General features: G+C 39.7%; 1 protein-coding gene across 1 annotated transcript; it reads left to right on the top strand.

The window, feature by feature from the left end:
* The first annotated feature begins 271 nt into the window (after nt 1-271).
* FBP7 (F-box protein 7) lies at nt 272-17863 on the top strand. Its single transcript, XM_089160748.1, has 11 exons — nt 272-423; nt 793-873; nt 1038-1150; nt 10334-10450; nt 10829-10925; nt 11964-12037; nt 15818-15871; nt 15956-16057; nt 16432-16490; nt 16708-16921; nt 17403-17863. The coding sequence occupies exons 1-11, from the start codon at nt 414-416 to the stop codon at nt 17460-17462; spliced, it is 981 nt and encodes a 326-aa protein (XP_089016874.1). The 5' UTR covers nt 272-413; the 3' UTR covers nt 17463-17863.
* The last annotated feature ends 134 nt before the right edge of the window (nt 17864-17997 follow it).

Here is a 17997-nt window from a genome sequence, read left to right as displayed (position 1 = left end):
TTAAATACCGTTTTCATACCGTACCGCATTTATATGGTATGGTATATTTTTTGTTGGACGGTTTGAAATGCGGTATGGTATGGAACGGTACTCGATATTGTACCGTATTGATACCCTTAGGCGGTGGGGGATGAAAGAGATCAATAGTAAAATAAAAAAAAAAAAAAAAAAAAAGCGCTACAAACATTTTTCTGGTGGTTGGACTTGAAGTCGGTGGGCCATGAAGGATCGGTGTCTCGCTGCAAAAGGAAATGGACTGGATAAATTTCCATTCATTTGGTCATTTGTGTTGTCCTAATGCTTGTCGTCGTTTGATTCATCTTTCCCTACCTGAGGAATACACGTTGCAGCCCAAGAACAAAGCTTCAACCTAAATCCTCTTCGCAGAAATTCTGGTCATCTTTTAATTTCCCATGAGTTCAGGTATTGCTTCACAATTGGCAGAAATTTCGTTTTTTAATTTTGTTAGAAATTAGAATTTGATGCCTTTCCATGTTCAAAATCATCGCCCGGCTTCGGCGTTTTAATTCACAAGGACTTGAATTAGTATCCTGAAGCTTAGTTTCGCATGATACACGTTTTTAAATTCAACTTATAATGAATTTCGTCGCTTTTTTATTCCTTATGGGTTTACTGCTATTTCATGAACTACGTTTGAATTTTTATGGTTTTCCTAAAATTCGTGATAGTTGGCTTAAATTTACGTGCAGCTTTGTTTGTGTTTCAGTTATTATCATTTATATTGCGTATTGTACTCGGTGTTTTTATCTGATGTATTGAAATCTGTTGCAGACTTTGCCTTGTCACAGGAACTCGAATCAGGTTATCGTTTGAGAACCGTGCAGTTCTTAATTACACAAAGACCTTGGCTTGGTATGTAATAATTTTCCGTAGTACATCTTTTATGTGATTTTATCTCTGTTTCAATTTGGATGAATTTTATTGAGCAGTCAAATTGGATTTGCTTCACATTAGTGCTCTTAGTTCTCATTCAAAGCGAGCTGTTTAATTATTTGAATTTTGGATTTCTATTTCAGATCTCTATGGAAAAAGAGTCAGACCTGTTGCTCCTTTTGGAAGTGCAAGTAGTAAACCGTTTGTTGATCCGGCACTCATACACCGTAGCTTGCCTGATGAACTGCTATATGAGGTACCAAGAACACTTCTGTTTGGATGCATAAGCTATCACTACCAAAACCCTGAGGAAAGAGAAAAGAATGTGCAACAACAATGAGCTTGTTCCTGTTTTTTGTTTTTTCTTTGGGGGGGGGGGGGGCCAGCCTTTGTGTAGTAGGTTGGAAAGTAGAAGCTAGGCCGTAGGTAAGCAACAAATTGTTTGTTCCTTGAGGAATCCAAGAGTGGGATGGGGGGAGCAACTGAACTTTGGAAGAGATATCAAAACATATGGCTTTACAAATCGAGTCCAGTGACATGGAGTTGGAGGTCCATCTTCTGAGGTTTCTCTCCCACGGTGAATGGCAAAACTCCAATGAAGGATATTGGGATACAACAACAATCCTAGGCAAACCCACAAGAATACCTGAAGTGGGGTAATTGGTGGATAGGGCTTTTCCTCCAAAGGGAGCGGGAAAAGTGACAGTTGAAGAAAGGTGATACACATCTTTAGAAACATTCTAGCAAAGGATGCAGTTAGGATTGACAGAAATGTTCCAACAGACAAGGAATGCCTAGATGCCAAGAACATTACTTTTAGTTTGATGTGTTCTTTGGGGTCAATAGTGCATCATAGATGCCAAGAACATTACTTTTAGTTTGATGTGTTCTTTGGGGTCAATAGTGCATCATTGACTCGTGATATCCTAGTTCTGGTGGTGGTGGTGTCAAATAAGAACATCCAACTATGAATCATTGGTTCATTGGAATAGGATATTCAAACGACACTGAAAAATGTATCGTTTCAGTGTTTCCAGAATGGCAATACCTCCAAAGAATTTAGAACTTGTGCCTGAGATGCTTACTGGGAGGATTTGGGTATCTCTTGAATAAAATTTGCATGGAAAGACCAACAAAGGTTCTATTACAGAACTCTTATTCTCACCCCTTTCTATCTACCCGTAACTGCTTACTGCTTATGTGCTAGTGTTGAGACTTAGTTTCCTTGTAACATTACAAGAAAAGTGACAGGATCCTGTTAGATGACTGATCTGGGGTTGATTTATGTGACTATGTGAGTCTATCCAACTTTGGCAAAAACTGTTAATTGTTTTAAGGTGAAACTTTTAATTGGTTTAAAAAAGAAATAAAATCTATCTAGGAGGTGCATATAACCTAAAACCTGATTAGTGACGTAAATGATTACATTTCACTCTTTCCACTTAACAATGTCACCGAACAATTTTGTGGCAAGGATTCTGCAAAAAAAAAAATCCTTCTGTTGGACAATGTGTACAGAGATTATTGACTATAGACTGGGCATTAAAATAAACACGCTTCAATTATAATAATTGAGTAAGAATATAAAAAAAAAAAAATATATATATATATATGTATATATCTACTTTTAGTGCAATTGCAAACTATTTACAGATCTGCAACAAAGCTCAGTATTTGGTCTAAACATAACTGGGTAACTCTCTTAAGATTCTCCATCCCACTTAAGAAGTAGATTCCACGTTGTGCATCTCCTGGATTCACATATGGACATTGTGAGCTCGATACCAAAGTATAGCCATTTAGATAGTTTGGACATCAACCTTTGGAACATCAAAACACACAGTCGATTTACAACAGTGAGGGCTTCCCTGGATGGGGGCCTCAGTAACTCTTTAGCTTAAACAGCTCAAAAAACCCATGCAAGACTCTCAAGATGATCCAGTCTGATACACAAAAAATATGTTTGCTCACATTTATATTCGAAAAATGTACAAATGTGACCAAGGGTTCATAAGTTTCAATCAAGGTGTATTGGTTGCAACACTAACTGAAACGAAACCAAAGTTGGTACTGGTTTGGTCCCAGCTTTGACCAAAGCATGGTCCAACCATTTACATCATTCACCAGGTTTAATTGAAACCTGTCATATGTCGACATTTCGACTAAGACTCTTGTTTTAGTATTCCTAGGTTTCGACACTGCTGCATTCCTTACAGAGTGCAGGGGTGGGTTAGATGCTGGGTTATCTTTTATCAGCAACATCTTATTGTATATGTGTTAAGTAACCAGATGCAGCAACAGCAGAGTAATAGTAGAGAAAGCAAAATTAATTAATAGTAGAGAAAGCAAAATTAATTAACTGATTCACTCAAGTTCACAATACTCTGATTCACACCCAGCAATAGGTATTCCTATAGCTACCTGAGAGCAACAGCCCTCACCCTTATTCCCCTTGCAATGAAAAACCAAAGCTACTAATTACTTCCCTTCCCTTCCCCAATACTTAAAAGTAAATAACTTCCTAAATGAATCTAATAACAAGATATTCCCCAATATTCCCTAAATCAGACACATTCAGCAACTTATGCATCAGCCCCCCATCACAGATCCTGATCCAATATCCTTCCTTACTTGCTGTCCACCAAATCCAGAAACCTTCTTCATATGCTTGTGATAATATATTCGCAATATCAGGGGCCTATCAACACTTCCCTCCAACAGTTTCACCTTGTCCTCAAGGTGAAAATCAGGAAATTGGTCATGAGCCTCATCATAGTCCTCCAAAGTATTTTCACACTGAGGCAGCCTTTCCTCTTAAGCAACGCTTCCAAAACCCCTTGAGGAGAGAAATGAATAGCCAACAGATCTTCTGGAGTGAGCTGCAGCTCCCTGTTGTCTGCCAAACAGGGGGGAAGGGGCTGGGGAGTAATATGCTGCCCCATGACTTTCTTCAACTGGGAAACATGAAACACAAGGTAAACCTTTGAATCAGCTGGTAAGAGCAATTGATACGCCACTGACCCCACTTGCGCCACTATTGGGTAAGGCCCATAGTAGAATGACTAAGCTTCTCATTGGGGCATTTGGCTAGTCAGTTAAAGCGATAAGGCTGGAGCTTAAGGAAGACCTCCTCACCCACTTGGTAGTGCACATCCCTACTGTGAGGATCAGCTGAAGCATGCATTCGGTCTTTTGCAACCCGAAGGTTTGCTTTGAGGTTATCCAACACGCGATTGCGCTCTTGAAGGAACAAGTCAACCTCATCCAACTTGGACCTCCCATCTTCCCAACGTAGTAGGGCTGGTGGTTCTTGTCCATACACAACCTGAATGAAACTATGAAAGGTCGTGTGGTACCATTACCTTGCCCATGGTAACCAAGCAACCCAATCTTGAGGTCGGCGTGCACAAAAACAATGGAGGTAGATTTCCAAGCTGCGATTGACTGAATCCATTTGGCCATCAGTTTGAGGGTGGTAGGCACTGCTAAACTTCACGTGAGTGCCTGCTAACTTGAAGAGTTCCAACCAAAATTTGCTAACAAAGAAACGGTCCCGATCTGAAACAATGGTCCTTGGGAATCCATGTAAGCGGATGATCTCCTTGCTGAACACTACGGCTACATCCTTGGCGGAATAAGGATGAGTTAAGGCTATGAAGTGTCCATACTTGGACAGTCGATCGACGACCACTCACACTGTATCTCCTCCTCTGGTCTTTGGCAGCCCGCCAATCCATACTAATATCCTCCCAAATTCGTTCTGGTATCGGTAGCGGTTTTAGAAGTCCAGCCAGCTTCAGGGCCTAATATTTGCTACGATGACACGTATCACAACTGGCTAAAGATCACGGACAACAACCCTTCATTCCAACCCAATATACAACTCAGCGAGATGCTTATATGTGTGTAGAAATCTGCAATGACCTCCAAATGGTGTAGAGTGATATTCAGCTAGCAATTTCGGTATCAACTGGGATTCCTCAGGTATCATCAACCTCTTCTTATATAATAACGTCTCGTTCTTGAGTTGGTAATTTGGGTACTCCTGGGCCCCTGCAGCAATGCTTGGAACTATTTTTTTGTATCGTGCAGAAGTTTGCATTTCCGCTTCTAGCCCTTCTCCGGCTCTCCGCCCAACCAAAAAGCCGTTGACATAGACGAAAGTTATGCTTTGCTGTCCAAAAATATAGGAAGCACATCGGCAGCTCTATTTTCACTGTCCAATCGATAAATGATTTCAAAATCCAACCCCAATAACTTCATCACCCATTTTTGCTGATCTTCTGCAACAACACGTTGTTCCAATAAATATTTTTAACTTTTTTTGATCAGTGTGTACCTTGAAATGATGCCCTATCAAATAGTGGCACCATTTTTGAATGGCCAACACTATCGCCATTAACTCCTTATAGATGGACTTCGCTTGAGCGTGCAGAGATAGCACTTGGCTACAGTAAGCGATTGGGTGGGCTTCTTGCATAAGGACAACACCCAGTCCAAACTCCGATGCATTCTTCTCGAACGTTAATTCCTTCTTAAAGTCGGACAATGCTAGCACAGGGACTGTTGTCATGGCCTCTTTCAATGCTTCAAAAGCCTTCGTCGCCTGCTCATCCCACAAGAATGAATCCTTTCAAGAGATTAGTGAGGGGTGCTGCTACCTTCCCATAATCTTTGACGAATCGACGATAATATCCCGTTAGACCTAGAAATCCACGTAATGCCTTGAGATTTTTAGGTTGGGGCCACTCCACCATACATTTATTTTTTCTTAGATCTGCTGCCACTCCATGTTCAGAGATAATATGTCCCAAATATTCTAGCATTGACACACCAAAGGAGCACTTCTTTCGATTCACGACCAAGCAATGTTGGGTAAGCAACAAAAAAGTGGGCCGCAGATGGATCGAATGTTCCTCCATAGTCCTGCTGTACACCAAGATGTCATCCAAAAACCAAGGATAAAATATCGATCGATATGGGATTTTCGACCTTGAAAAAGGTCGAAAGTTCGACCGAAACTGGATACTTTTTATTTGACTCTTGAAAATTCAATTTCGAACCTCAAATTGATTTGGATTTTTGCATTCTACCTATTTCAAGCATAATAAGCACTATAGAACTACTAGTTTACTAAAAAACTACTGAAAATGTAACATCCAACATTCCAAGTATATAGTACATGAATCAGAGAAGAAGCGGGAATGTTATTACTTACAAGTCTATTCTATTCAAGCCTTAAGGTCTCCCTCTTCCGTCTGCACCCCATACAAATGACAATACAACTCCCATGATGTTTGCCCCATATAGTTTTGGACATAGTCAATAACTGCATCTTTATATGTGGCCTCATCCACATGCATAAGATTTCATGACGGTGGGAAGTTGTGAATCTCCATAGGAACTGGTGGTGGTGGGCCTTGTGGCTGTGGAATAATGTGGAAGATCTGCTCAACAAATGAAAGAGCACCCTGGCTCTCAAGAGAAGGATAAGGATACTGACATGATTTAAGGCACAAATGAAACAAAAATAAAAAAATGAGGAAGTTGGTTACTCACCTTGCAAGATTTGAGAAAATGCACAAATGGAAGAGCAAATCAAGTGTTTGAAGGAAATGGAGTATTGGAAATAGGTGTAGAAGGGGATGATAGCAAGAGAGATCACCAAAAATTTCAAAAGGGGGTCGAAATGCAGAGGGCGATATCGCTCGAAATGACGATATAGCGTCGGTAGGTCGAAACTAGGTATTTTTTTTAACCTGCGCAAGTAACATTTGGGCCCGATATGGTATCGGGCCGATATTTCGACTCGTATCGACCGATATATATCGGTCGATACGAAATGATATTGTACACTTTTTGTTCCTACAACTACATGTCGTTTCGATCTCAAAATTTGCAGACATATCGATCGATATTTCGACCATATCGATTGATTTTTGTTCCATGCCAAAAACAACAATATAAATTTTCGCAAGTGCTCACGGAATACCTCATTCATAAAAAACTGGAATATGGCTGCCGGCTGGTGCATTTGAGAGTCTGAACGGCATCACTAGAAATTTGCAATGTCCATTATGGGTGCAAAAAGCTATTTTTTCCTCGTCCCCTTTCGCCATCCAGATCTGGTGATATCCTGACTTCAAGTCAAGCTTAGTGAACACCGTGGCACCTCCTAACTCATCCAACAACTCATCTATTGATGGAATAGGAAATTTATCTAGGATGGTTAGCTTGTTCAAGGCCCGATAAACCACTCAAAATCGCCAACCCCCATCCTTCTTTTGTACCAGTAAAATAGGACTGGAGTAGGGGCTCACACTTGGCTGTATGAGTCCCGTGGTCAACATCTGTTGTACTAATCGCTCTACTTTCATCCTTTTGAGCATGTGGATAACGATAGGGTTTGATATTTGGGGGAGTACTTCCCTCTAATAGCCGGATAGTATGGTCATGGGCCCTTCGAGGTTGCAATCCAGTGGGATCTAAAAACAGATGTGTGAACTCACTCAGTATTCCCTGTACGCCTGGATCTACCTGATCCTCCTCAACTTCCATACCGGAATGTTGTGGCTGTAGCCAATAGCTTTCTCCCCTTGCGTGCACATCTTTCCATAATTTTTTTAAGGTTGTCTCTTTCCTTAATAGGGTGGGATCGCAGTGGAGTGTTATGTGCTTACCTTGCCACTTGAAACTCATTGTCTAGTGGACCAATTGCTTCTAATTTCTCCCTATGCCACTAGCCATTCCACCCCCAAAATAATATCTACGCTGCCCAAATCAAATGGGAGCAAATCCAGTACAAAAGTCTTTCCCCCAATAGTTACTGCCACCTTCCTGCACACTCCCATCTCTTTGCTACACAAGCCATTTCCCAACGTTGCTTGAAATTTTTTTCTTGCACCAACCGCCCTAAAGGCTCCAACTATTTTTTGGACACGAAATTGTGAGTAGCCCCACAATCTGCCAGAATCAAAACTTCATTACCACCGATCTGTCCCCTTAGTTTCATGGTTTTTGGAGAATTGATTCCCACCAATGAGGTGCTTGAGAGTTCCGCCTCCACCTCTTGTTCAATTTTGGCCCCATCATGACCGTCATTGCTCTCTGCAATTGCCATCAACAACTCCGCTGCCTCTTCCTCTTGGAGCACAGCATTCGAAGCTGCTCACTGGGGCAGCAATGGCCTATGGTGTACGGTCCATCACACTGGAAACAAAGCCCTCGATCCATTTTGTCTTTAATCTCCTCTTGAGACAGCCGCCGTGATCTGTTGGGGTTCACAGCAGTGGTGGAATTTCCGGGCGCATCTGAGAGGAGGAAGACGATGGTTCATTTGTTTTTTGGCCTGGTCGAACTGATGTCAAAACGTTTGGTTGGGTCGATTGGGTTCCTTGGTTGGTTTGTGGGCAAGAGGCCAGTGGAGTTACTTGGGCTTAAGTTAATATAACGCTGGGCTGGGCCCCTGCTGTTTTCTTGGCATATTTTAGACCCAATTTCGTGCTTCAATAGCTTGGACCAGATCTATTATTTGGCCCAATGTGGAGAATCCAAATAACTTCACTTCAGGAGTAATTTCTTCATTAAACCTGCAAGAAAAGCTCCCTTAAGCCACCCTTCGTCCATGTTTCCGGAAGCTGCGGTAAGAGCTTTGAATCCCTCCCTATGTTCAGCAATGGTCCCTATTTGGTGGTGGGTAATTAAAGCTTCCTGGGGTGTCTTCATCTGCGCTGAACAAAACCGCTGGAGCAGGGGTTCCTTTAACTCCTTCCATGAGTTCATTGGCTGCTGCAATTCCCTAAACCGCATCCATCCTAGAGCAGCCCCTTCAAAGCATATTGTAGCTGCTCTCAGTTTCTCCCCTTCTGCAAGGTCATACAGATCAAAGAATCGATCTGCCCTTGCAAGCCACCCCATTGGGTCCTCTCCAACAAATGTTGTCATCTCAAGTTGTCTTGGAAGGAAATCCCGACGTCTCAAAGTCTCTCCCTCTTGATCTGGCAGTCAGTCTACCTCTGTAACCTCCGGCAACTGTGAAGTCACTTCCGTGGATTTCCCTTTTAACAGCAGTGCTCTAAGCTCCTCCCTAAATTCCTCATTAGCCTTTTCTCCCCTTTCCACCTGCAATGCAATCACCCCCATTCTTTCTTGCATCTCTTTCATGTTAGCCTCTAAATCCTCCATTCTGCTCTCCATTCTACTCTTGGCCATGACCCAAGGACTGTGCTGCTTTGATCCCAATATGTTAAGTACCCAGATGCAGCAACAGCAGAGTAATAATAGAGAAAGCAAAATTAATTAACTGATTCACTCAAGTTTACAATACTGTGATTCACACCCAGCAATAGGTATTCCTATAGCTGCCCGAGAGCAACAGCCCTTACCCTTATTCCCCTTGCAAAGGCTGAAGAATACTGCAGGCGACCAATTCTGGAAAATCAGAGTGATGGATAGAAGGATAGGTCTCTATAGTACTTTAGAGTTTCAGAATTTGGGAGTTGGATCATGCACAGATCATGCTGTGGAAATCAGGAAACAGAGAATGTATTTCAGATAGGCAAGATCAGTTTCAAACTGGGAAATAATTTCAGAATTCACGAGTGAACTGCAATTGAATCATGAAGATTAATTTTTAAGAAGTAATGGACATAGAATGACTAGGAAATCATCTCCAAAATGCTAGAACTGAACAAAGAAAACTGGTGGAGATCAGGAAATAGAGTAGGTGTTTCATCTTTAATGGCCACCAAACCCTATCTGTTTCCATATTATTGTCCCATCTCTTTCCTCATTCAGTTTCCTATGAAGGAAAAAAATGGAAAGGGCTTTCAAGGGAAAAATCGAATAGACGAAAAAAAATATCAGTTTGAGATTGGTTTCTCTGGTTTGTAATACCAATATGAGCATGGTTAAAGGGGTAAAAGATGGGTTTGTGGTGAATGGTAGGATTAGTAAGCTCTGCAGTTGGAGACTATAGCTGTTTCAGAGTTTCAAAGGTCTGATCTGCCAATTGGAGAAGATGATGGGAATATTTTTTTCTGTTTCTCTTTTTTTAAGAAATCTTTATTTTATGTCAACGGAAATCTGGTCAGAAATAAATTTTATTCTAGCGTTTTCTGTCCCAAGCTGATGGTATAAGTGTTTCTGTTAACATTTTGCAACCTCGGGGGGGGGGGGGGGGGGCATTCTCAACTTCATAAAACTTTCTGCATCTTGAACTAACCCCAGGGGGTCCAGGTGAAAATTTCCCATCGTTAAATAATCATTGATGTGCACAGAATATTTACTTCTGAAATTCGGGCATGCCAATCTGCCTCATTGCGAACTAGCCTTGTTAAAATTTTGGAGATTTTAAAATATTGGTATGCTTCTCTCTGTCTTTATGAGGGCAATGTTAAGCTTATAAGCTATTCTTCTTTCTTTTGAATATCATATCCAGGTTTTTGCTAGAATGACCCCTTACAGCTTGGGGAAGGCTGCATGTGTTTGTCGAAAATGGAGATATACCATTCGGAATCCGGTGTTTTGGCGAAATGCATGCTTAAAGGCTTGGCAGGTAAACTGACTATGCTTGTACATCATGGACCTATTCCCAATGATTGAATGCAAAAGTTTTTGGATCTTCGGGGTTGAAACTCCAGTGAATACTGTTCTCTAAATTCTAATTGATATCCAATAATCTGGGTATTTAGAGTACAGTGTCTGGAGTTTATTTGATAAGCAGCTCCACCACTCCTATAGGGTAGCACAAATTTAGGTGGCAGTTTGGTCATGGGAATAAAGATGGAGGAGATTATCTAGGTAACTGTTGCGATCAGTAGAAAATCTACCTAGTTCGACATAGATTAAGTGAAGCAACTGAGTTCGGACTCCGAAGATCCAGAAATTGGTAAATATTTTAGAAGCTGAAACTCAGATCTTGTTTTTTATGAAGCTTGTTGGACCAGTGGAAAATTACAAGATTCTACAGTCTAGATATGAATGTTCATGGAGAAAGATGTGGATTTTAAGACCAAGGATCCGTACTGATGGTAAGTTTTGGTGGCTGATTAAGTAGTTTTTTGAATTTTTAGCCTGATGTGTTTTCATGGCCTTCTAGATTAGCTGGACTTGCCTGTGTTGCTTTTGATATTCTTATAAGCATTTAAGAAGCTATTATAGATTATTAATTTGATTTTAATAAAAAATAAATAAAGTGACTAATTGTCATACATATTCATATATGATACATGGTCAAAACTTCAGTAACTTCAGTTATCGTATAGATTTACGAGAATCGATTATTACTATCAAATGGTCGAAGTGTTGAGTGTGTTCATACATGGTCATGTATGAAACCTTTCACCGTATATGAATACTAGAAAAACAAAAGATTAAAATGCAAAAACTTTCAGTGACGTCTATATTCTGAATTTGGAGTAAAGTCGAAATAATCAACTGTGTGCATTGGCTATGCTTCGTCTCTTTTATTTTGGCTGTGGAAGGATGCTTACATGTATTTCACCCAAAAGAAGGATGCATGTAAGAGATAACGACAGTTCTGTTACTCTGTTTTGTCGATTATTCACACATATCTTGAGATTCTTGACTTGGAACATGTACTCTATGTTCTATTGACCTGTGGTGGACTCCCTACATCTAGGAATTGGTATAATTTTTGTTATTTTATAAGCTTTTTCTAGAATTTTGGGGGCTGTGATGACTCAAAATGTTGTTGAATGAGAAAACAAGAGTTGCTGAGTTTGGCAGATTTTATAAAGCTGTGTGGAGCTTTGAGGGTAGGATGTTTGCAATAGCTAATTTGCATCTTCGTGATGTTTTCTTATGATTTTTCATAATCTTGTTTGGAATAAAATTTGTGAATGGCTTGTTTCTTGTTTTTTATTTTTATTTTTGTCCCTTCAGTGTTTCATCCTCCATTTGTCTAAATTTTCTGAATCTCATCAGGCAAAGTTACATCCCATGCATATTTTTTCATAAGCTTTTCTCATTTGTTTCATTTATCTTCGATTTTCTGGTCTGTTAGGAGTGTCTCTGAACTTAGTTTCTCCTTTTCCTTTGTCTTGAAGGACTTTATGTGAGCAGGAATACCTACATTCGTGCAGGAATTGCAGAGTGGAAGGTTTCTAATCCCGTTCATTTGGTATGATGCATTTTATTTCCTTGTGTATATTCGTTTAATGACAGGACTTGAATATTAGTCGGTTTGATTGCATATCAAGGAAAATTTGCAGTTCTTTATTGTTTGTAATGAGTCAAAGATCACATAAATATAGCATTTCTCCAGTTCTTCTTTCTATCATCAAGACGACGACTCTGTTAAAACCTACACATACAAAGCGTACTTTCGGGCAAAATTTTTATGTGAAAAAGACTCTGAGCCTAAGTCATGCAATCTTCCTCGTCAAGTTGAATCATTTCTTAATCTTGGGGGGGGGGGGAGAGAGAGAGAGAACCTGCTTGCTCAGAAGATTATAGGGCTTCAGTTATTAGTAAAAATTTGAAGATCATGAGGCTCCAGTAGGATTCAACTCTCATGCTGCTGACACTTCGGAAACTAAGGGACGTCTTTAGACTTATGGGATAATTTATTCACTTCTCTTTCTAACATCAAAAGATAAAAGACCAATCTCATAATTGATGAATGATGAATGTGATAAAAAAAAGATCTGGTAGGGATGAGCTGTCCATTGTTGATTGATTTACTTACCCTTATACATAAAAAACATCACTTCCTGACCACCTTAAATTCTACTCAGTTAGAGATCAAGAGAATAGGAGGCTCTACACCAACTCAATCTTCCTATCAAATGGAACACTTTTTCCTCGAATAGTTTCTCTCCTTTCAGATAGTCAACATAGTTGGAAAACACATCAAATTCCAAATTATTGAACGTTTTCTAGAGAATCCTCCCAACTAATAGGTATTGTCATGGTGTGAGAAGCAGCATGCAACACTTTCGGACGTCTTGAAAAATGAAGCAACAATAAATTGGAGACTGATCTTGATGATTACTTCCCCAGGAAGCACAATGTTGCAGATCATGAGCTCTCTGTAGATCAGATCACTAGCCAGTTGACTTCATTCCTTCTTAATTGATATTGTGCACAGAACATTTTTAAAAAATTTAAAAAGGGGAAAATAGATTCCCTTTTGTAGCTCCTTTAATCAATGTAAGAACTAGCTATATGCTTTACAAGATCCATCAAGGAATATTAAAGGGGAAAAAGAAGGAAGCAAAACAGAAACCTAGAAGAGTGTTCCGACTTGCTGACTTTAGGTTTTATGAGGCTCTGCATCTTTTTCCACTCCTAGTACTACTGTAGTCATCTGAGGGAGGTAAGGTAAAGCCATGACAATTGAGGCCTTAAGTTAGGATGGCAGACTTGATGCCCATTAATTTCTTCTGCGAGTACCCAATTTATGCCCTCATCCACGCAAAAAGTTTAGCACTTCCTTTGCAGAGTACCAATGAAGTAGAAGGTGATCAACGAATTCTTCTCTGCTTTATTCTAGTAATGAAGCATTTGGAATGAATTCACTCTTGTGATCATGTGTTTGACTTTGAGATGCTACCCCAAAAGTCTGTCCAGACTCCAGATAAATCTGTTTTATGTCAGTCATTTGCTTCAAAATGCAGTCTTGGATTTAGATATTTAAAGTATCATACTGGAACTGAACTTTGAGATCTTTATTTATCAAACTCCCAGCATCTTTTATTTATCATTAAGGTGTTTCTGATGCATGGGCTGCCCCATAAATGCTGGATCTGGATACAGCTGGTTGTTATCTAGGTACTCTTTGTTGATGGCCTTCTTCAAAGGATTGCTCTGAGCACATTAAATTCTTCTGGAAAACGTTTTGGTACCCAGAACCACTTTCGGCTTTGTCTTTTTATGGTTGCTTGATCAGTCAAAAAGTTTTTTTTTGGTGATGAATAAATAAGTCATTACCGAGAAAATCCCCAAAGGGGGGAGAGAATGTACAAAATTAGGCCTTTTTTTTTTTGGCCCGGGGCGGGGGGGGGAGAGCAAGGTAACAGGGTGGGGGGAATTACAACCAATTAGGCTGCAAAAATGGAGAACCGAGACCTGAGGACCGAGGTAACAACAATCAACCTATTCCTTGGGGCTTGTGGTGTCGGGGGCAGGGATCATGAGCCTACCAGAGACATCAAACCAGATGGAGTTCATGTAGTGTGCTTGATATCAGTATGTCAAACAACTAAGAGGAAAATAATCATACAGGGGTGATGTAGGTTGGCCACTTGGACCAGAAATGCTGCTGAACAGAAGCTGGATGGAGGTACTCCAATTATGGGCCTAGGAACCAGCTGGCTGGGCTGACTTGCTAGCTCACATGGGCTAATATTTAGCTTGTTAGCTTTACTTTCATTCCTTGCAGAAAGTCATTTAGTAGTTGTTTTTAGCTCAGTTTAAGCACTCCTCTTCATAGTAGCACAATACTTCATTTCCAGTGTTTGATTTGGAGTCTATTTTCTGTCTGTACAAACAATGTAAGGTCCAAGGCTAAGAAACAATTTGAGTATTAAATCAAAGTTGAGTTGGATTTTTGCCATAGCTGTGAGAGATCGTAATCTGATCTGAGTTCTGTTGATTGTTCAAGTTGCTGGCTGGTAAATTTTTCTGTGATATAAATAGAGTTGATTGATCTTCATATTTATTGCAGTCCTTAGATACGACTCAATTGTTGCTATAATTTTTGACTTACTAATCTGCGAGACTCTGGTCTGACGTCAATTTGAGGCTTTGGTATTGTATTTCCTGAATTTGATAGGTGTGTTAGCCTCAAATTTTGGCACATCAAGTGTCTACTGTAGAGCAGCACTTGACTGGGTCTGGGTGTTCTCTGACCATGATATTGCTGCAACTTAAATCTCCTAGTCGTGCAACTTTTGGATTTTGAATTTAGCGCAAGTAATTAACCATCTGATAGGCCTCTAAACTAGGTTCTTTTTTGGGGTCCCATCTAGACTAATACTCATCCTACCTACCGGATTTGATCCAAACCCACAGCAACAAACACAGCCTTGTCCCACCTATCTTGGGTAGGCTACGTGTGTCCAAACAAAACAGAGTCGGGAAACAGTTCTAACCAATGGATTGAAACTGATTTCAGTTTTTCTTTCTTTTGAAATTTCTCTAAATACTATTTCATAGTTTGAAGGATGTTGCTAATCATTAGGGGGTTCTTAGAGTTTGACCTTTGTCTGAGATGGTAATTGTTAGAATGTCAGGACCTCATGTATGTTTAACATGGACATGCATTCCTTTTAAGATAGTTTGTGTCACACTATTTAATTTGTGTCTTGAGTTGTGCATTTATGAACTTCCACGATTTGCTAATCTCTGGATATATGTTATTTCTTGGAGGCAGGAAATTTGCGAGGGTTATACTCATTAAAACTCGATCAGGATTGCTTTAGGACCATATGCAGAATGGTTTCTTGGTTACATGGATCACTAAACCTATAAGTCCATAACACATTCTTTGGACTTGCATTTCATTGTGCTTGTGTCTTCGTACTAGATAACTTTGAGATCAACTCTCTTCAGAATGTTGAGAGGCCATGATTTGTGCATGAACCCCTGCATGTATAATTTTCTGGTGTGTTGCTGATAATATTATACCAGTCAGGGAAAGTTACTGGTTTAATTGCTTAGATTGAACTTCAGAATAGGTTCATTATTTGCCAACATAAAGAAGCAGGGAATGTCTGAAAGTGGGATTTCCACTATTTTCTTTTTAATGCTTATTCCTTTAAAAATGGCTGTACACTGTGCATGAGGCTCCCACGCTTAGAAGGGTTAGGGAAGGGTCAAATGTATGCAGCCTTACAGCTGTTTCCATTGACCCTCCCTAGACCTTTGTAAACTAATATTTTCAATGTTTTTATTGTAGGTTTGCTATTTTCGATACCTCCGGTTTTTCTCTTCTGGAAGGTTTCTTTACAAGGTTCTCCGACTAGACCTGTTTGCTTTGGTTCAGATTCTTTGGTGATCAGCATCTAATTGCATTTTTGCCTTATTGGATCATCAGAATTCTTCTCAAAAAGTGAAAGATGTGGTGAAATACATGAACTTCCGTGCATCTAAAGCTGAGTGCGTTTTCGGTGGCCGCTATACATTGTCTGATGACAAGGTTTGAGCTTTATTTCTGCTTTGTAATTGGCAATCTATTTTTCAGCTATATTTAAAATTAGAATTTATATATTTTTTGTAATTTTCTTCCACGCAATCAACATTATTTCCCCATCTATGTTCTATCTTTTGCTGGAATTCTGTTTTCTGTGTTTTATATACTTTATCTGCTGTCAGATGGAGATTTCTAACAGGAATTCTGTCTTTGAAATATTAACATCTATACCTTTTTTTTGTCCTCAAAATATTAACATCTATACCTTTTTTTGTGTGTGTTTTTTTTTGGGGGGGGGGGGGGGGGGGGGAGGGTTTGATTCTTACAGAACTTCAATTCTTCTGTAGTATTTGCTGGTCACGTTTGCCCTTCGTTTGCAGGTTGAAGCTGCTCTCTTGTACCCTGGCTTGCGTCCTACTGTTTTGAGAATCCGCTTAAGGTTTTGACAAAACCTCATCTGTATTATTTTATTGTTTCAAAATGTTAACCCAACATTTTAGATGCTTTAGCTAGGAATTTCTCTCTCTACGTATAGTTTACAGGTGTAGTCATGCTGTCTTCCTACTACAATCGTACCTATTTCTGGGCTTCCTTTTTTTTTTTTTTTTTTTTTTCTCCTTTAATTTAGAAAATGAGCTGATTGACCAGTTTAACAGGTTGCGAGGAACAGTAGCAGGAGCCAACAATCGGATGGATCTCCTTTCACTTGTTACAAGTGGTGTGAATGACAATGAGATTAATAACCATAATGATGATGATATGCTTGGCATGGTTGAGGGTTGGCAAGATGATGAAACCCACAACCCTGATGTACCTGCTGTCTCACACAAGAGAGGAATGACCCCATTTGTCTTTGTTCCATTTGAGGAGGTACATTTCTGCGCAACTTATTCACATTTTTTGCTCTTTAAAGATGAGTACCCTGGAATACGAGGGGTACAATTTGCCCATTTATTTTTGTTCTCTTCCTGACCAGCATGCTTCTGTTGATTTTTGGTCATCCTGTTATGGTTTTTGTATAGTTTTGATGTAAAGCTTTACTGTTATGCTCTCACACATGAAATCTTGTCATTTGAGGTTCGATATTTTTTGGCTCCCTTGGGCCATTTCCAAATGAACTTAGCCGGTAGTTCTCGGGTTACTGCATTAGTTTTTGTTTGTACCTCTGAGTTCAGGGAAAACAGTTATCTGCATTGAATTAGATTGGGGTAGTTAACCATGTTCAGAATTTTGAGACAGCATTGGGTAACAATTGACAAGATTTCACAAGTGATTTTACGGATGTGTTTCTTGCCAAAATTAGATGTAATCATATTGTTGTAAATGACATGTTTGTTCTTGTGTGGTTCAGGTGGAGACCTCGGTTCTGAATCTTCCTGTTGACAAGATGGATTATTTTGTACCTGGGTGATAAATCCTGGAAATGCTTCACTGTAAATATGTACCCTGCCAAAATCCTTTGCTGCGTTGGTCAAAGGCTTAAACTATCCTGTTTATCGATTTCCTTATGACATGGAACCCATTCGGGTATCTACTGTAAAAATGTCTTTTCCTTTTCTGTTCTAGGGATTGGGGTTTTGTGATGGACTTCAGATTTGAATATTCTTTTCTCTTTTCCCCCTGTTTTGCAGTATTCGTCTGGCAAAAAATGTACCTAGTAAATTATTCCATGGTTACGTCCGGGGAAGCAAAACTTGATACTTGCAAAAACCAAATTTATTTTTACTGGGTAGCGTTTGATGTCTGTCGCATTTTGAAAATCAAGGGAGCTTTGTGTGTATCTCTCTCTCTTTATTTATTTATTATTAATTTTTTTTTAGGGGGTTGTCACATACTCACATGTATCATTGTGAAGTATTGAACCCATGACCTTACCTTTTCGTTAAGAGGTTGGTTATATACTTGAGACGTTTTTGACCAAATGAACCATCTATGACTGACTGAAA

Source organism: Hakea prostrata, chromosome 7 (genome assembly GCF_041222555.1).
Source record: "Hakea prostrata isolate BN-2017 chromosome 7, UWA_Hpros_2, whole genome shotgun sequence".
Lineage (NCBI taxonomy): Eukaryota > Viridiplantae > Streptophyta > Magnoliopsida > Proteales > Proteaceae > Hakea > Hakea prostrata.
The sequence above is the reverse complement of the archived record's forward strand: the minus strand, read 5'-3'. Positions and strand labels throughout refer to the sequence as shown.